Source organism: Enhydra lutris, unplaced genomic scaffold, assembly GCF_002288905.1.
Source record: "Enhydra lutris kenyoni isolate GAN:26980312 unplaced genomic scaffold, ASM228890v2 scaffoldscaffold9, whole genome shotgun sequence".
Lineage (NCBI taxonomy): Eukaryota > Metazoa > Chordata > Mammalia > Carnivora > Mustelidae > Enhydra > Enhydra lutris.
This window is the reverse complement of record NW_019154093.1, coordinates 62,782,962-62,804,263: the sequence shown is the minus strand read 5'-3', so window position 1 is coordinate 62,804,263 and position 21,302 is coordinate 62,782,962. Positions and strand designations below refer to the sequence as shown.

At 37.1% G+C, this 21,302-nt stretch overlaps 1 protein-coding gene across 1 annotated transcript in view; it reads left to right on the top strand.

Annotated features, from left to right (window-relative positions):
• Positions 1-15,399, top strand: part of LOC111142998 (dihydropyrimidine dehydrogenase) — an 828,681-nt gene extending 813,282 nt beyond the window's left edge. Inside the window, exons 22-23 of the mRNA XM_022496386.1 lie at positions 11,326-11,466; positions 13,955-15,399. Coding sequence (XP_022352094.1) covers positions 11,326-11,466; positions 13,955-14,128 — 315 coding nt within the window. The 3' untranslated portion in view covers positions 14,129-15,399. The remainder of the gene's footprint in view (positions 1-11,325; positions 11,467-13,954) is intronic.
• The last annotated feature ends 5,903 nt before the right edge of the window (positions 15,400-21,302 follow it).

Below are 21,302 nucleotides of genomic sequence, written 5' to 3'. Positions count from 1 at the left end.
AGGCTTGCATGAGCTTATGTGCTCTGAGAAAATAGCTAAAGCTATCAGAAAGGGTGTGATTATGGAACCTATATCTGTGGCAAGTAGGTTGAGGATGGAGTTCAGATAATACATTAAGTAATCTTGCATTATGGAAAGGACATCTCTTAAGATTTTCTACCTACTGCCTGCCATGCCATATGCATTTAATGAAACTGAATTTGGACTTACCAGTATCATTTTAGTAAGTAGCCATGTTTAAAGAAAGCAACCATAAGAAGTCTTAACCTATTTTCTTTCACTGAAATACGTAGCAAAGTTCATAAGATTTTAGCAGATTACCTATATGGAGGATGAGTTTCCTGAATTAAGCATGGAACTACTCTGTCCCACTGCCTAGGTTCAAATTATGGCACTACCATTTTGTAGCTGCATGAACTTGCCTCAGTTAACTTATCTGTGAGACAGGGAAAATAAAAGTCTTCCTCATGGGGTTATAAATTAGGCAATGTATGAAATGCTTTTAGCCAGCATTATATATCCTAAATAAATATTACCTACTATCAGTTATTATGTCAAGAATGGACAGGTTGAAGGAGATAGTAGGTTAAGGTGACTCTCCATTCCCATTTTTTTCAATAAAATTAACTCAAGAATGAAAGTAAGAGTACATAAAGCTCTGGAGGCCAATCAAGTTGGAAGTTTTGAAGAAGCCCATATATTTTCCAGGAAATCTTTCTTGCATACCTACCATGAGACAAGCAATGTGGTAAGAATTGGGCATCTATAGTATAATAAATAAAGGAGACACGGCCTCTGTCCTCATGAAGCATAAACAGACTTGAGAAAGAAACAGATATTAAGCAAAGAATTACACTAATAATATAAAATCATATTTGTGATACAAACTATAATACAGGATGTATGCAGTCTTTTTCATAGGAAGACCTAATTTAAACCAAAAAAGCAGAGGAGGTCTTCTCTGAGGAACTGGCATTTAGGGAGCCCTATGATCTGGAATGTTTCAGGAGATCCAAAATATAGTCCTGGATTTGGTGGGTGGCCATGGTTATAGAGACAGAGGAAGGGATGAAATTGTTAATTTCATGTTAATTCTCCTTCTAGAACTTAGTGATTCTCATTAGACATTGAGGGACAAGGACCAGTAAGGAGTTAAGAATAAGGAGACCAAAACAATTAGGTTTTCTATGGTCCCACTAAGTGAAATAAAGAAAAGATAATGAGTCAGGATTTGTTCTTAGTGTTTTTAGATTGAATGACCTTTTTTGATGTAGGATGAAAATTTAGATTTGAGCATGTTGAAATTAAAGAACTCAACCAAATCAGGCACCTATGCTGGAGGATATAAAGGACACTTTGACTACCTACTATATACTAGACCTAAGATAGAAGCTTCACATCTATTTACAATTTTTACTTAGCCTAATACCCTACATGGGAGAAGGAAGTTCTGGGGAAGCAGATGAGAAGAACTGAGGGGGGGAAATAAGAGAATAACCAGAAGGAAATGATAATGTGGAGGGGGGAACCAAAACAGAAGGAAGTCTTAATGTAGAAGTGTCCACAGGTCTGAAAGCTGCTCATCTTGGCAACGACACCTTGTATTGTTTCCTTTTCTCTTTCACACGTAACCACTGAGATTCCAACCTCTAGTTGGCAAACATTGTCATATTCACCCATACATTCACTTTGTCATTCATCCAGCAATCACGAGTGTACACCCAACCGTGTTCCAACACTGATGTAGTCAATAGGAATTCAGTAGTGAACAAAACAAAAGCCCTGCTCTCTTGACTCTTACATGTTAGTAAGGAGAAAGAGACAAACGAGTAAACAAGTGAATGCATACCATGTCAGATGGTCACAGTGCTGGGAAGAAAATATAGCAGGATTAGGAGAATAGGAATTGCTAGGGAGGTTGGTCAGGAGAGGCCTGCCTGATTAAATGGCATTTGAGTAAACACTTTAAAGAATGGAGAGAATGAATGATATGGATAGATACTTTTGGGGAGTGCATCCCATTCAGAAGGAACAGAAAGTGCAGAGAACCTGAAATAGGAAAGTTTTTGGCAGGAAACCATTGAAGGAAGAAAGACATGATCTGAATTAATTTTTCAAAGGATCCTACTGGCTGTAATGTTGATATAAGATCCTAGACAGGCAAGGGCAAAAGCAGAGAGACTGGTTAGAAGGCTATTGTAACGACCCAGGCAAGAGATTGGGAGAAGGGAGAATAAATACGAGATAATGTCAGAAGGCCTCGATGCCATTGTTTCAAGTGAAATGATGTGTGTGAAAGTATTGTACACAGCATAGTTCTGTTCCAATGTAGGGGGCCGTGGTTTTTGTTATTTTCATACAAGTCCCCCATCCCTTGGCCCATTATTTCAGACCCCATCTGGATGGCGTGGCTGTGTGGTTGTTCAGGCCTCATTGAAATGAATAGCTGCATGCCCTTTAAGGGCCATCTCTGTGAGTGTGAATCAGACATTGCTTCTCATGCTTTTGTTGTTTTCCCCCACCACACATAACCAGGCACGCCATGTACTTCCCTCTGTTGCTTTCATTGCTTTTATGTTTTCCCTATGGTGTTTCTTCTGTTCTTGACATACGATTTTTCCTTCTTCCCTTTTTCCTGGAGGGCCTGGATTGTCTGTTTTCATGCTTAATATTTTCTCTGTCCACCCATCTGTTTATTTGAGCTTGTTTCTTCCCTCCTGTCTGCTGGCCTCTTTATAGATTCCTTTGTTCAATAGTTTAAACTCCATGCCACTGCTTTGTTTATCCTCTCAGCTAGCGCAGTATATTATTCCCCATCTGCTACGGAAAGAGCCCCAGTGCCCCACAAAGTTAACTAAGCCCTTCTTGTCTGAACAAGTTTTTCAGTCATGCATTCAAGTTTCTAATCTACCCCATCTTCCCTGGTTAGGAGTGTGACAATATTATTTCTAAGCAAGCTATGCTCAATAGATCTCATCTTTTGTTCTTTTTTCCTTCAAATGCCTCAGATAAGATTTAATGGTCTGTTGCCTCGAAGGTAGGCAGTTTCAATATCAGTCCATCAGTCAGTATTTATTGAGTATTTGCTATGTGACCAGGAGCGTGCTAAGGACCGGGTTTAGATCCAAAGATCTAAACCGTCAAAGGCACAGGAATTTTCCTGATCTCGGTGGAGATGTAGCACTAAAATGTATTTACTATGCACTCACTGCAATCCAGGAACTGTGCTAGAAACTAGGAATACAACATGAATTTTAAAAAGAAAGACATCTATCCTTATGGAGCTCATAGCCTAGCAAGGGAGAAAGACACATGTTAAAAATTATTTACAGTTCAATCAAATATGTACAAAATGCTCTGGGAACACAGAGGAGTGAAAGGGATTAGTTCTGCCTCGGGTAATTGTGGAAAGCTTCACAGAGATGGTGATATTTAACATGGAGTTTAATAAATTAGTGTTAATTAAGCAGAGAATTAATAATAAAAGCTAATATTTATTGAGTACTTATGAGGTTTCAGGCACGGTTCTACATGCTTGTGAATTGACTCATTTAATTCTCACAGTAACCCTATCAGGTACCTTATTTTTCCTATTTTACTGATTAAGGAATTGATAAGCAGGTTAAATAACTTGCCCAAAGTCACACAGCTAGGAAGACATCAAAACCTTAAGATTTGATTCCAAAGTCTGGCTCTAGAACCTGGGCCCTGCTCTGTCTTCTGCATATCTATCTCACAAAAGAAAATGAAAAAGAAGGAAGACGGTATTTCAAGCAAATCAGTATGTTTGAAAAGCATAGTTTTTATACATGCTGGGAAGGAAATGCAGCCATGAGACCTTAAATCTAATGCAGCATCTGTGGATATCAACCAGGTAGTAGGGTCTGACTGGTAAACCACTTTTTCTCAGTAGGAATTCATAGAAAGGACCCAACTGAGAGGCAATAATGAGGAAGATAATCCAGTTTTCTTGATCAATCTTAATGATATAAAAGGGCAAAGGGATGTACTGATTAAGGTGTTGGCCATGTCAGCTAGAGCATCGAGTGGTTATTCCCAGTGTTACACTATGACTACAGAGTTCTCGAGAACCAAGTGTTTGCTAGCTGCATGCTATCCCTGCCCCCTTGGAAGCTAAACATAGCCTCAAAAGCCCTCAGTCCTGTACCAGGGATGGTCTGAGGCCCTCAGGTCAACTTGGCACCCAGCTGATTTCCTTTTTAGCAAGCCCACATCTTGACTTCCATTTTGTAGTGAAACAGCATTTACATATATATGTGTATGTGTATATATATATGTATGTATGTGTATGTGTGTATGTGTGTGTGTGTGTGTATATATGTGTGTGTAGATATATATATATATGTATATATATATATATATATATATATATATATATCCCTTTTATGCAGCTGCCAATTTTATGAAAGAAACAGAAATGAAAGGATTCTGAGGAAGAAAACAGTAATCAGAAATAGTGGTGGAAGATTGAGATAAAGGAAGAAAAAGAGGGCTGTCCTCCTACAGTAGGTGGAGAGGTCTCCTTCTGAAAGATGAACCAGGACTTTCTGAAGACGTCCCTGACATTCCACAGGTTCGCTTGTACTAGAGGAAAGAAACTGAATAGGAGACAGTTTTGTCTCCTCACTGAGAACTGAAGTGACAGTGTGCACATTTGGCCCGGCTAAATGAGAAACGTGCTTTATTCCCAGGCAGCATATAACAGAGATTTGAGAGTCTGCCAAGACTTATAAAGTCCCCCGAATGCTTCCCACTTCTGTTGATATATATGAGAATGAATTCTCATTCTCTTTATGAAGCCAGGAATGTATCTCTAACGTCTTTGAATTTCTGGGTAGGAAAATGAATGGTTTAGGGGCACTAGTGATGTTTTCATCTCTTCTTCCTGCTGCTTCGAGTAAGAGATGGACTGCATCTCATAAGACTGGCAAGACGGTGTTGGCAGGAGACCAGTCAGCCTGATCGAGTGGTTTATTATTTCAATTGAATTGTGAGAGAAAGGAGAAAAGTACTCAGATAAAACTGTAAGACCATATTAGATACTACAGAGCATAAAAGAGATGGCACAGAAAGAAAAATAGTGGAGGACTATCCCAGCAATTTTCAGAAGATACCAGAGAAATGGGCTGGGGCTACATTAACATTCTCAGTTGTCTTCTATACCAACAAATAGTGATGAAAAAATATTAAACTGAACTTTAAAAGAAATGAACAGAATTTGGTAAATATCATCTCTTACATCTTATGGGGATGTGTTATGATATGATTCCTGCCTGGAATACGGCCATGGAAAGGTGTATCTTGTTTGGAAAAAACAGGTCTAATGAAAGGGCTGGGGGAGGAGCAGTATATGTCAAAAAGATGTACACATGCATGGAAATCACACACCTGAAGGTGAAGCATGGAGGAAGCAGCTGCAGGAGAGTGAAATGAATGAAATACAGAAATGTTACCCTGGGACTATGTCACAGACCTCATAACCAGATGGTTAATAGGGACAGGCAAGATAGAGGAGTGATATAAACCTTTACAGACTGCAGATGAAAATCCCACTCCACTAAAGGCAAAACATCTGAAAAATTATTGAATTGCCTTGTTGTAAACTTAGTCTCACAGAAGAGAGTGAAGCAACGAGAGGTCTGGCTGCGTTGGCTTATTTCTGGCTCCTTATAAAAATCTGTTTGGGAAAAGTGGCAGCTAAAGCATCTTGAAGGAAAGTAACATTCCATATCATCTGTGAGTTCACTAGGCCACAGAAAGGAACTCTGAGCTTGGACGTACAAGTATCCTCCACCTTTAGTAAATCTCATTTCAGGAAGTTCAGACAAAACAATAGAAAACAATCCCATAGTCAGTGACTCTGACCTGAAGATAGATCAAGAAGAATGAGAAGTGGGCTGCCTGGATGGCTCAATCAATTGAGTGTCTGCCTTTGGCTCAGGTCATGATCTCAGGGTCTAGGATCAAGTCCCACATCATGTTCTCTGCTCAGTGGAGAATCTGCTTCTCCCTCTCTCTCTCTCTCTCTCTGTACATTCTCTCTCTCAAAAATAAATAAAACCTCTTTTAAAAAAGAAGAATGAGAAGCTGTCAAATAGAAACTTGATAACCTAATCACCCAGTTTCCCAAGGAGTAAGAAAAGGGTCAAGCATTTAGATAATCAGCAGTCAATGGTCATATCAGAAAATAAAGATCACATTACCAATGATGATCAGAAAAGAGTGGTATCAAGGATTAAGGATGTTTATGAAGTACCAAAGCCTCAAATTATCTGAATTTGGAAAAAAATATTAGGGAAAATGAAAATGTATTTTGTCTGTTATAAGTTAACCAAAAAAAAAAAAAAGAAAAAAAAAGAAAGAAAAGAAAAGAAAATACACCCATTACTTAGGGCAGATGGTATATTGTTAACTTATAATTAGTGAGAACTGTTCAATTCCTATTATCTTTCTAGCATCCACATAGAGAATGCTCTTATAACCGAAAAGGGTAGGGAAAACATATTTGAGAGTTGAAGCCCAAGATAGGTAAGGATATAGTAGAAACATATCACATCAGCTTCACTGAATTTAAATCCATAGTGCCTGGCAAGAACTTGCTCCTTTAAAGCCTGAGCTACCTACTTTAAAAGAATATAATAATCAGAGCACAAAACTATGCTGAGCCAACCGTGGTTGTACCCAGACCTCACTCATCTGTCTCTCCCACTTGTGAGCCCCTCCCACTCCTTCTCTCCCCGACTTCAGTTCCCAGATTTTCTCTTGCTTCCTTCCCATCTTTTGGTTTACTTGTTTCTCTCACCTTCCCTGCCAATCTACTACTTTATTTCCAGGCTGATGCTTTGTCTCTGCCTTCCCTTTCAGCATATTCATGCTGAGTCCTCAGTTATCACAGTTCTACTAAATGTAAACTCCAGATTTCCTTTTCTCACTGTACAAACCCCCTCCCTGCCTTCTAGCTCAGAGGATATAAAAAATAAATTGTATGCTGTATTTTGGAAAGCATCTTGGTATGATATTGCTGTATCACACTGCTGAAAAATAAATGTTGCCTTAGGTTCTTTAGAAAAGAACCTTTTTGGTAGAAGAGACCAGCAAGCCTGAGGTCTGAACCCAGTGAAATTCTCCAAAAATAACAAAACCTTTGACTTGAGAGCGTTAATGAAGAAAGATGTTATTAAGAATCAGCATAAATTTAGTGAGAACTAATCAAATGATCTCATTTTCTATTTCAATAGGTTTATTAAGGAAGTAGTGAACTTGGAGTAAAAGATAAGATGTGTGACAAATTGGTAATGGTACAAATAAGGATAAAATTATTAAATAGCTATGCCCAAATAATTTAAATATTGGATCCCTTTCACACACAAGTCACAGGGATTGCCCACAGCACACTGTCCTTGGTCCTGGTCTTTGACTACCACTTTTATTGACCGGTTTGGAGAAAGTACGCTGATCAGATGTGTAGAAGACTTCAAGCTAGGAAGAACAGTTAACATGCCAGACAATAGTCACAAGTTGAAAATACTTCAATCACCAATTTAAAAAAAAAAAATAGGCCAAAACTAATAAATTCATACTAAGCATAATGAATTATAATACAACAGGGATGGGACTGGGGCCCCCAAGTTCCTCACTCTTTGGTCCTAAACTTCATATTAAACAGAAATATTGACTGATCCAGTTTTTAAAAAGTATTTTTGATCATCCCAAAGATATAATTAACTGATGAAGATGTGACTCTTGGATTCTGTGGTCCTTTGCAATGATAATTTTGAGGAACATTTACATTTAAATCAGATGTGTCATCTATACTTTAAAGAATTTAGCATCACTTTCTCCATACACAATGCCAAAAGAACATTTCCAGTAATCAAGGATAGCTATAATCAGGGTGTATATCCACACGCTCCTTGGAAGAATGTAGGCTCCTTAATCTCCACAAATATGTGTCCAAGAAGGACTAGACCAGCCATCTGTCCTTTACTGATTATATGTGTCTTTCAGTGAACTCCAAATTCCAGACGAGTTCTCAGGGGTATTCATAAGCTGACAGTACTAAGTGGAAGCTTTGGGTTTTAAACAAATGTCCATGTTTTTAGGCACAGAGAAGAGTAAATCATTTTCTCTGATACTCTTTCCCAAAATAATTTAAAATGGTTACCATTCTTTTGACCTCTTCCAGATTAAAAAACTATACTATATTAAGAACTATGATAACTTTTTAACACCATGTCCTAATAAGTTTTAGAGGCTAAGAGCACCTTGTTTTATTTAGTTTCTACATTAAACAATAATATTTTAATAAATAACAACAGAAAATCTCTAATACAGAGCAGAAAGCATATTTAATATACACAGAATGTGAACTTGCCTCTTACAATAAAATGTCTTGAAATATACATTGTGTCTTTTGAATAAGCTTGATGACTGTCTAGGGAGTTTCTTGTTTAATTATCATCTGAATATTTTCTGGTGATTTCAGTCAAGCCATGATCTGATTCAGCAAAACAACTGCTTTGACTGATTGATTTCCTGGATTGAAAAAATTATTTTCTATCACATATAAATAGCTTTGTAGCTACCTCATGGTCTTACTGCCTTAAAATATTATTAGAGATATTAAGCATGTCCAGATACTTTGACTGTGATTATTTTGTATTTAAAGAAGGGCTCAAATCTTTTTTTAATTCTCATATTAATAAAACTGTTCAGTAAATCAACAAGTAGCTATTAGCCCATACAACTCTGTGCCTAATATTACACTGTCTCTTTAGTACATGAATAAATAACGTATATTAATTTTAACAAATATTTGAGCACCCATTATGTTTCAGTGATCTGCAGGAGCAAGATATGCCACAGGAGACACAAAGATGAATAAAGCCTGCTAGGAAACTGCATATAGGAAGCTAAAGATAGAAAATTCTACAACTTGAAGTAGAAATCACTAAATAGAGAAATAACAGATGAGTCAGCACAGCAGTGCTTATGACCATAGAATTTGAAGTCAGGCAGCACTGACTGAATCCCTGCTTCATCATTTACTTAATTTTGTACCTTAAATCTCATTCACCTCCTCATGTGTTGAGGTTTAAGTAAGACAACCCTTTAAAATCATGGCTTTGGTCTAATACATAGTAAGAACTCTAAAGCTGTTTGTTACCATTGCTCCCACATAATAGATAAAATACTATATAGGTCACTGGGGGAATAGAAGAGAAAATGGGGAGGGGAGAAGAACAGGTGGGGAAGAATTGAAGAAATGAAGAAGATAAAGAGACAAAGAGATCACATCTTCAATCTGGTTAGGAAAGGTGGTACAAGAATTGAGGCCATCTTCATGAAGCAGTGGCACGTGAGATGTCTTTGAAGGATGGGGAGGATTTTTCAAAGTGGAGATAAGAAGGAAGGGTATTCTGGACAGAGCATTCAACATAAATTTAGGTACCCGAGGACTCAACTGACAGGTGTGGTTCATTGTGGAGCATGTGTTCAGTCTAACTGAAGCACATGGTATTTGGAAGTGACCAAAAAAAGATATTGTTAGAGAGCCTTAAATGTGAGATAATATTTAATTTAACAGATTTTTGAGTGAGGTAGCAAGAAATTTAGTCTGTGCTGTACAGCCTAGATTAGAATGACAACATTACATAGGTTGGAGTGGGGAAAGAAAGAATATGAGAATGAGACTTACCATGTGGGCTCTTAACTGCATTAGAAGTAATGGGAAGCTAATTAGTCATGGTTACAGACTGTAGTAGGCATGTAGTAGACACAGAGGATTCAAAAGATATTGCGGATCCAGAACTCACAAGACTTGACCATAGACAGGTGAAATGCTGGAGGAGGGAGAAGTTGGAGTAGACTCAAACTCAGAAATTTCACGCTTCAGTGATTGGAAAAATCCTACTTCTATTCACAAGATGAAGGAAATCAGAAAGAAGACCCAGCTTCGTGGTGTTGATAAGTTTATTGAGTGAAGAATTCAAGGTACCAATTTCTATTGACAATGTTCTTCATGCAGCTGACAAATGTAGATCTTGAGATCATGAGAGCAATTTGGAACAGAGATATTAATTTGGATATCAAGTGCCCACCTACAGACTATAGTATAGTTGAAGCTCTATCGCCAACACATGGAAAAGAAAATTGTGAAGACAGCCTCGTAAAGTTTCTATCTTCTTACTCCTTGAGAGATGCACAAATAAACCGTATATAATAATGTAAACTTTGTTTCAGTCTGAAAGCTCCAAGTCACAGCATACTGTCATTTAGAGCTGAAATAGAGAAAAAAATAAAAAGGGGTAATGAAGGTCATAAAAAGAAGAGCAGAAAATAAAATGCCAAAGAGAATACAGGAAGATAGCGTTAAGTAAGAGTCAAACCTCCTTGAATGCAGACCTTGAATTCAAACAAAAAATTCTCTTGTTAAAAGTTAAAAACAAAAGCAGACAATCTTAACAGCATACTAATTTGACAAACATTGTTACATCCTTCTGTTTTTGTTTTATGCAACAAAGTATTTCTTATTGTTGATGAAATATCTTCTGTGCTTCACATATTAAACACACTTCCAATTAATATGAAGAACAAAGCAATGTGTAAGTGCATGAAAACTCTTCAGGGGTGAATGAAGAAAATCCTAGTCTTTAAAAGAAAAAGAGCATCTTCTTCTAGCTATTAGGTGAACCTAATTAATTAACATAAATTAGAATTTTTAAATAATGAAAAATACTCTTCAACACATGACAGGTGGGTATGCTATCAAAGCACTTTTTTGAAATGAAAATCTAGAATCCAAATGCAGTGATATAAATGCATAGCATTTGCGTTTTTATTCCCCTCATTCCTGGCAATCTAAAGTTTTCTAGTTTAAGTGCATCACCCTTTGTCAGTTTTTATTACTTTTGGATCCTTCAAAGTTCAAAATTGGAAGGAAAAAAAAAAAAGGAAGCCATGATCACTGAAAAAGTTTCATTTCTTCGTCCACAGAAACAGCTTTAGATCATCTAGTGGAGAACCTATGGAATGCAGTCAATTAGGTCTTGCATTTCTAAGCTGGAGATAGACACACACACGTGCGCATGCGTGCGCACACACACAAATTTGCCCATCTTTCAGAAGACAAAATTTCAAGCTACAATTATGAAAAGTAGATCTATGAGAACTATACTCCTGGAAACTTCCTAAGTTACATAATGCAACATTATATAAAAAACAGAGAAATCTAGACTGATCCTAATTATTCCGTGACAATGTTTTACAATAAGCCCTGTCAGTCATTCGGTGCCTACCTTGTAGGATGTCATTGGAAAAGCGCTGCAGTACCTTGGAGCCTTTGGCGAACTGAGCAACCTAGAGCAAGTCGTGGCCGTGATCGATGAAGAAATGTGTATCAACTGTGGCAAATGCTACATGACCTGTAATGACTCTGGCTACCAGGTAAGGATTCTGCGGTAAGTGGGATGCTATGAGGCATGTTTCTTCTGGCTTTCGTAGCAGAAAGCATCTTGTGTTGCTGAGTGCGCGATGGCGACCAGACGTGCCCAGTATTGCCCCTCAGCAGGGGCCTATCTGTCCTCTCATTCTCTAAGCATGGGAATTTTTTTCAAAGGAGAGCCATAACTTGTACTAACTGTGCTACTCTCCAGTGAATGGTGTTATTTTAATATCATTGTATCACCCAGAACACTGGAGGGAAAAATCCAACCAGAAAGAGAAATCCACCCAATTACGGATGTTAGGAAGCATTAGGCTTTAATACAGAGGAGAGGGAAGAGAACTACCATGTATTGCCATGACCCTGAAAGGACTTGATTCTTTCTACAGCAAGAGAATTCTCTTGCATTCAGTATTGACTGGGCTTCTACTACAGTAAGAAAGAAAAAGCACCTTCCTACCAGGGAAAGTGTTGGGACCCAGAATTCCTTTGTGACTGGAGAAGCCAGCAGGTTGTATTCTTACCACATGAAGTGAGCTGTGGGTTCTTCCCAGGGCCTCACCCTTCAGCAGAGAGGCTGCCAGGGGACCACACAGAAGACGCAGGGATTCAGCTGTCTTCAGTCTCAAAACTACAGAATCATGTTATTCTCATTAAACTTAACAAGCTATGAAGAAGTAGAATAAAGTAACACCTTTTGAGATGATTAATGAAATTTTCAAGGTAGATAAAATGGCCTATTTTTAAGAATTGAAGTTCCTTTAGCTTATGCAGCCTGAAGGAAAGTTCCATGTTGCTCCTGGTGGGATTTTGCGTATTTTTCTGACCACCTAATAGAGATATAACAGACATATTTTAACTTAAAAAAAAAAAAAAATCTCTTCCTCTTTGACATTAGTTCCATACCAGATTTTTTTTACCTAGAGTGTCACTTTTTTTTTTTTTTTTTGTAGTTGAAAGGTGTCTCTAACAGTTATTTTGGAAATGCTAATCCCATCACACTCACTTTCGTCTTTCCTCTAATTAACCAATTTGCGATGAGTCAAGAAGTCCTGTCACTAAAATCGTAGCGGCAGGACTCTAATAGCTCAAATCTTAAAAGTTATGACTCCTACCTTAGAATTCTAGCCTTGGTACAATGTCCATGAAAAACAAAACAAACAAACCAACAAAAAAAAAAAAAAAACCATATTAATGAGAAAAATAACAATTATACATTTTAAAAGATTTAAAAAGTCCTCCTTTGACTCTTCTGTCTCAAAAAAGATAAAAAATAGAAAATCAAATTCTTCAACTGAATATAAAATTTTATATGTCTGCAAGTTTATAAAGCATAAAATTTTTAAGATATAGGCATTATTTTCAGTTGCTTCTTGGGTTTCTATTTATAAAAGGGTACATAAGGAAGAGAAATAGTTTTTACTCATTCAAACAGCCATCCAAGATGTTGTTTTATTTTTAAAAAATGGCAACAATTTATGTGGATGAAGTTTCTTATGGTTTGTCATATCTACAGTTCTTGTTCAGTTAGAATATGGTTGTTTCCTTGAAGATCAAACTTTTTGTATATTAAGCAGTCTGACATAATTTAATCTAATAAAACCATATTCATTTTTATGTGCATAAAAGAGGAAAGAATTATAGTTACAAGTAGCTTCAATTGAGAGAGGGCAACTTTTTTAACCAAAAAATTATTTTCAATTGGATTATGACATATTTTATATGACAGAGGACAAAAGTCAGAATCGAGGATTTATTTCATTAAAAATCCTCACACCTCAAAACTGGCACTAAAGCCAACTTTTTTTTTTTTTAACTCCTGTTTTTTTCTAATTTGAAATCCAAGAAAATACATTCATTGCCTCAGCTGACTGTGACACGTTCTCATCCTTGAGAATGAGGCTCGTTTGGAGAGAAAGCACCCCAGCATCCTCAGGCAGCAGACACCCCATCCGGATAGGAGGGGAAGGACCTGCGCTCTGCTCAGAACAAAGCAAACGAGACAGTTACTGTTCTGCAATCTTTTCTTCAGACCACACAAGAAAAATACCTTTAAGGAATTTTAAACAATGTATTTCTTTTTGTTAAATTCTTTTTTTATTTATTTCTTTTCAGTGTAACAGAATTCATTGTTTATGCACCACACCCAGTGCTCCATGCAATACAGTGCCCTCCATAATACCCACCACCTGGCTCCCCCGACCTCCCTCCCCCCTGCCCCTTCAAAACCCTCAGATTGTTTTTCATAGTCCATAGTCTCTCATGGTTCTTTCTTCTCTGGTTTGTTTTCTTTTTCTTTCTTTCTTTCTTTTTTTTTCCCTCCCCTCTGGCACCTCTGGCAGCTCTACTGTTGCTATAGCTGACCCCCAGGGCTGGGCATCCTCTGTCCTCTCGGAGTGCCTCTCTACTGCAGTGGAGGAAAACGTTCCTACTAAAATGGTGGCGTCCTTGACCTTTCTGGTCAGTGACAGCAATACTCTTTGTTTGCAGGCTATCCGGTTTGATCCCGACACCCACCTGCCCACCATTACTGACTCCTGCACCGGCTGTACTCTGTGTCTCAGCGTCTGCCCTATTATCGACTGCATCAAAATGGTTTCCAGGACAACACCTTATGAACCAAAGAGAGGCTTGCCCTTGGCTGTGAATAATCTGGTGTGTTAAGGTGATTTGTGAAACTGTTGCTATGAACTTTGAGGCCACCTACCTGTGCCGATCTTTTTAATTGTGACCATTATGTTCAGCTCTTGCTAAATTGAAACAAATAGATAATTTTAAAATAAATTTCTAAATGAAAACTATAAATTTCTAAATAAATTTCCAGATTAAAAGAAAAAGGTCTCCTGCCAGTGACCATTCAATTAATGGTCATAAAATGGAATGATTATTTTGTGAGGATAGTTGTTAAATAACTGTGTAGCCATTAATTGGATATTCACCATTAGCTGTCCATTCTGAAAAATATTAACTTTTTTGTGGCAATTAATGCAATAGTTTCCAAATTGTCCTGTGCTATGCTCTGTCTTTGATTTCTAATTGTAAGTGAAATTAAGTATTTTAGAACAAAGTACCATTTAACTTACAAGAAAATGTTTCCTAGGAAACATTTTATAATTAAAAATTACATTTAATTTTAACACTGTTTCTAAGCAAATGTAATTAGCTCCATAAAGCACAAATGAAGAAAGTCAAATACTTATTTACTGTGACAGGAAAAGAAAGCCAAAGAGGGTTTGCAAAACTTTTTTAAGGCCCCTTTGTCAAAATAGCTTCTTTGTGGGAGGCTAGATACTCAAGTGAAAGTATTTGGTAATCATTCGTATCACTCAGCTGGTCCCCACTCATGCCTGAGATGGGTAGTCAAACTCTACCAATGAATCAACATGACATTCTTCTTTAAATATTTAAACTATGTTCCTAACAAAATAAGATATTAGGATGGAGCCCTGGTTAAAGCCACTCTTTTGCTGTGCACAGATCTGCTCTGTCTGCTTCTAATAGTAGCCTTCGTGATTATAGCAATTAATGTTTGAACAAAGCCCAAATTATATGGCAGTGGCTCACGTGCCTCATTATTCAAGAATGAAAAATATAGTATTGGTAATATGTATTAAGTGTGCAAAACTAACTTGACTACTCTTTATTTTAGTGTTTTTTTGTTTAATTTTAAAAGTAATCAAATAATAGGAAATATATATTTTCTGTTACTGCCAAATAATATTTTTATATTTCTCCCTTTTCATAATCAGCACATGGCATCACATAAATTCATTTATCTCTTTGTGGCATATTTTAATATGAATCCGTAAGTAGCAAATCTTTAAGTAACAACCTGTGGTATATTTCTATGAAAAACGCAAGATCTAGAAAAATAAAATGTTTGTTTATGCACTTTTAGAAATGCACATTTACCAGAAAATCTTCGTGATGGAATGATATCAAATAAAATTTCATAAAGCATTTTAAATAACGTGGTTTTTGGCTGCCTTGCTTGCAAGTACAACATTATGTCAACCACTTAGATTTCGGGGTGAAGTTTTGATTAATCCTATAGTGCATTCCATCCAAATGTATATATGATGCTAGTTCAGATCTAATGAGGGTAGTGACAGTGCAGTTATTTTTAAGTTTTGCTTCTAGTCCCTCTTACCCAGGTTGTCCTACTGAATTTAATTCCCTTCTGCCAAAATGCGTCTTTCACTGGGCACAGGCCAGATTTCTTGCAAGGGTTTATGGGCAGAGATAAATGAGAAAATGGCAACCTACCATTAAAGGTGCCATCTTTGCTATAAGAAAAATCAATGTCACTTAACAGGTATTCCTTAGATAGTTGTAAAATATTAAGGAGTCAAATTATAGACTCACTTTTTTGCTCCTTTCATGGTGGGGGCATTTTACCCTTTGCACTTGATAACACCTTAGAGAAGGGTTCAAGTTGTCCAGAAAATAAATTTACCAGCACCATGTGGATACCATCACAATGTACTACCCCCACCTCAATCTGATGAGGGTTTTTCATTCTGGGAGTTTTTTTTTTAAGTACATCCCAAGCATATATGCCTGAGTCCTCTTCAAGACACTGATTGCCAGGCAGAAATTCCCTTAACAGAGACTAAAGAAAAGAATAGTTCATGACTTTTGCATCCTTCTCTGAGAAAGAGTGAACATAGTGCTATGGCTCTTTACTTGAACTACTTTGGGGAACTGCAAGTCACCAGGCCTTTGAGTTGGGCTGTGGCAATCTGTGATTTTATACTAGGATGTTCCTCACACATATTTCTGTTGTGTCCTCTTTCTGATGTACACAAAGAAGTATTTCTTATCTATGCTGTTTATGGGAAACATACTTTAATCTTACAATGTGTGGCTTGCAGAGAGACTCTAGAATAGGGGAAGAATAAAAATTATGTCATTCCATCCAGCAAGAGACCACAAGCCATCGGCCCTAATACACACGTTCTCATGGTTCCTTACCTTCAGACATGAGTGAAGACATAGGATCAGACCAAGGAATCTGGTTTTGAGTGTTTCCTATATCTAAGAAACTATACTAAATGTGATACATATGTGATAGTTAATTTTATGTGTCAACTTTGCAGGACTATAATACCCAGATACTTGGTCAAGAATTATTCTGGATGTTTCTGTGAGGTGATTTTGGATGAGGTTTACATTTAAACCAGTAAACTCTGAGTTAAGCAATTGCTCTCCATAATGAAGGTGGGCCTCATCCTCAGTTGAAGGCCCAGATAGAACAAAAAGCTGACTCCCCCTACCTTCTCAGCAAGAGGAAATTATCCAGCATTTGGCCTTTGGACTTCCTTTGCAACATCAGCTGGCCAGCCTCCCCTGTCAGATTTTGGCTCATCAAGCCTCCACAATCACATGAACCAATTCCTTAAAGTAAATCTCTTTACACACACACACACACACACACACACACTGTATTGGCTTTGTTTCTCTAAAGAACCCTTTTGAATATAATATATATTATCTTACTTTACTATTAAAATGATCAAAGGTAGATTGTATTGTTTTTTCTTACTTAGCAAAGGAGGACATGGGTGCTTAAAGGGTCCAAGTAATGTGTTACAGGTCACACAGCTAATTGGTTATGTTTCTAAGTGTGTTGGTTATATCTAATAAACCATCTGTTTTTCCTTTTGTTCATCCAGCCATTCATTCATTTAACAAATTTTTATCAAACAACTACCATGTGCCAAGCATAGGTTGGGCTGAGGGTATGAACTCGAAGGATGAAGGTTTCCTAAATTCCACCCACTTACAATCCACAGGGGAAGTGGGCATGTCACACATATTACAGAATGTGTGGCCAGTGCTAGGAAAACAATAGAGAAGGGACATCTACAGGCTACTCCTTTGACAAGATAAGTTAAGTCACATTTTTAGCTCATAAAAGCATTTTCTAAACAAGAAACAAGAAGGAAAAGGAAAACAAGAAGGAAAGCACAGAGGTATGAAAAGTCTGGACTATCCAAAAAGCTCTAAGAGCTTGGGGTTAGACAAAACGAAAGGAACATGTGGGATATAAGGCAGAGAGAGAGAGGTTTGAATCATCTTAGAATCCCTCAGGGAATCATAATCAGCATTCTGTCCATTCATTCATTCACTCATTCAAAAACATTAAGTACCTCCCTTATATCAAGCTAGTTGATGGTGATTCAACCATGAACCAGACAGATGTGATTCCTGCCTTAGCGAGCTTACATCTTAGTAGAGAATACAAAAAGCAAAAATAAATAAACTACAAATTATGGTAAGTACTTTGGCAATGACAGCTAGGGCCTGGGGTAGGGATGAGGAGGACACACACTTACCTCTTCAAAGAGTGGGGCAGGGAAGTCCTAATTCATGGGAAGGAGCAAACCATATAAAGAATACAGAAGAGTGTTTGTGTTCTAGAAGTAGAAAAGGCTGGTGGAAAGACCCTGAGTTGAAAATAAACTGAGTTATTCAAATTACTAGAAAGATAAATCAAGGAAGGGTAATAGAAGGCAATGCCTAAAATCCATAGGAACTGTGAACTAGAAAGCATAAGTGATTAACCTCAATTTCCTTATCTGTAAAATGGAGAAGACATAGCCTAATATTTAATACATTAGATATAATCATAATTTCTGTTGCTATTATTTATGGACACAGAAATTTTAAACACACTTTAAAGAAATAAAAGTCTACTAACAAAAATCAGTGTTTGCTAGATTCAAAATCAGACTGTTATAGTAGTGACCAATGATATGACTTCCTAAATTAACACTCATCATCTGTAGCAATCTAGAAAAAGATATTCCATGCAGTTGGAAGATCAAGGTTAAAAAAAAAAAAAAAGTAGGATAATCAATTCGAACAAAAATAAGAGACCCAGAAATAAAATTTAACATATATAAATAAAATTATCTCTATCTATATATAATTATCTCATTATATGTATAGCTATCTAATTTTACTTCTCAATTCTATGAGCTGGATATAGCAGAAGTATTTTCTTTATTTTTTTTAAAGAGGAAATTTAAAGGAAAAGTAGATAAGTGACTTACATAAGTTGATATATTTAATTAGTATCATATTCAGAAATGAAGCCCAGCTAACTCGATTTTCAGGCAATGCTCTCTCTTCTACATCATTCTGCTAAGCAAGTATTCTGTATTTTTCTACAATATAGATATTTGGAGAAATTCTCCAAATTATTCACTTCGGGTGGTCTTCGAGTAGCAGTGAATGGCCTAAAGAAATCCAACAGTCTCTGCTGTCAGAAAGGGTTAAGATACTGCCCTTAGAAACAAGCTTATTACCTGGCAGGATCTGATCTACTTTTGTCCTACGAAGTTAATTCAATTAACAGGAAAGCCATTAGACACACTATTATCTACCCAGAGCTGTAACTTTTCCTCTTACCCACAGATGCACACAATTCAGCAAACAGCCTGCAGAGTGAAAATTTGGACCAAATCCTTAATGATTCTGTGAGGTTTGTGAAGTCTAGCTCTCTCTTTTATTCATTAATGTGGTAACACTAATATGGTACCCCTTTTATTAATTAACATGGATTTTCTGCTTAAATTTTTTAAAATTACAGATGACGTCTTTAAACTGAATGGTCGCATTTGGGTTGGAAACGCACAGCTGATTATCCCTTTGTGTTAGCCTTCCATTAACCGATCCGGTGCATTTATAAAGTGATACTGGCTATCGTTATGTTCACATTTACTGTTCTCCTAATATGCAGCATAGACTGTGGTGCCATAAAGAAGCCAAGTCACTTTGCAGCTGGTAAAATGTCTATAGTGGTGAGTCATATGGGGCAATGTACCTGTGCAATTATTTATGTACAGGATGTATATGGTGCTCTTCCCTATGCTGTGTTCTGCATGGACAAATGGCCTTCTGTGTACTCCTGCCTTTCTACTTCCGTGCCTTCTTCATTCAACTGCCATCAATAAATTCAAGTTTACACACTGCTGGCAGGTTTTGAGGATTTGCATTAGTCAGCATGTGGCTCAAGACCTCTTTGCTTACCAATATCTTTTTTTATGTGTTTCCATTGAAAATAAGATCTACCTGTCTATGAATAGTGTGGGTTTATTAATCTTTCTGGTCTTCTATGGTATCTGTCTGCATGAATCTAAGTATTTGAGCAAGAGAAAATGCCAAACAGACAGACGCGCGCACACACACACACACACACACACACACACTTACTGAAAAGTTTGCATCTGCATATTTTTCATGGAGGCCTAAGAACCTGGGTGGAAGATAAGAACCTTTCAATTCAATTTATGTCTTTAGGTAAGAAATCCAAAAATTCTTATCTCCTCTCTTTTAAAAGAGCCTCTTTGAGTGAATTGGGGACAGGAGATTTTAGGGATTTGGGACAGGATTCTGGGAAGGTAATCATGAATTTTTTTATATTCTATTTCTGTTTTGCAACATTTGGGAGAGTACATCTTGATCCTCCTCCTTACAGGCTGTGATGCTCCAATGGGGCTTCACCAACCTACAGGGCTGGGTGGGGCATGGAATATTTAATAATGAAAGTTCATTTCTTCTTCTGGGACTATGAGCATGACTAATTTTTATCACACTGCAAAGTCCTGCCAACAATTATGGCCAATGACAATGCCCGCTACTCCAACGTGATTCTGAGATAACCCTTTAAGTAAGACCTTTGAACGTTTCCTAAAGACAAGAACGTAGTAGCTTTACATTCTCTTCCACTAAAAAAAGTAGGATAGGAGTCCAAGGATCTGGCAAAGCAAGAACGGCATGGATAAAACATCTACATGAAAGAGAGAAGGGAAAGTATTTAGAACATCCAAAATCTGTGCGCCATCTCCATTTCTCTGAATTTCAAATGTCTATATCAGAGTGCTTATTGAACAGTGGTTACTCAAATATAAACCCTAAATCTTTATGCCCTGAAGTCAGCTCTGTCTCCCCCTTAGCTCCCATCATCTCTTCCTTCCTATACAATAGTTTCACCTTTGCATACTGCAAATATTTCATAAAAAGGAAATAAAAATGCTCATCATGAAAAAAAACATTGATAATAACTACATTAAAGTCAGGAGTTTCTTTCCATCAAAAGACCATTAAGAGAATGAACAAATAAGTCACACAGTGAGAAAGTACATTGGCAATACGTATAATTGACAAAGGACTCAGGTACAAAACACAAAAGCAATTCCCACAAATCAATGAGAAAAAGACCACCAAGAGACCAAATGGATAAAAGACATGAAGAGACACTGCAAAGAAAGGGGATATCCAAAGGATGAATAAATATATGAAAAAGGTGCCTAACTTCGTTAGTCATCAAGGTGTTGAAAACTGAAACGCTATGATTTCAGAATCCAAATCTTGAATAAGATGCAACCTACTGGACTGGAAAAAAAAAATCTGAAAGAATTGTAGCAAATAGAAAATTCTGAAGCTGCCTGGCCCCTAACCAGATTGTGTAATTGAGCAGTTAATAAAATTTAACCTACAAGTTCCATGCTGAGACAAAATGAGAAATGAAGTACTCTTAATCTTCATGCATTAGAAAAGATTTATTTATTTAGGAAAGGAAGTTTATTAATGTCTGCATCAAAAGATGTTTTAACGAATGAATGACTGTCAACTTCAGCATGCAGAAGATACCTTCCTTAAAGAAGATGTGTGGGATCATAAACACACCCACGTGGAACTTGTCAGGCAGTTAAAATTCTAGATGGTTTGCCCGGTACAGCAACAGTAAAGAAAACCCAATACTTGGCATTTATCAAATAATTATTATTAGGGGCGTCTGGATGGCTCAGTCGGTTAAGCATCTAACTCT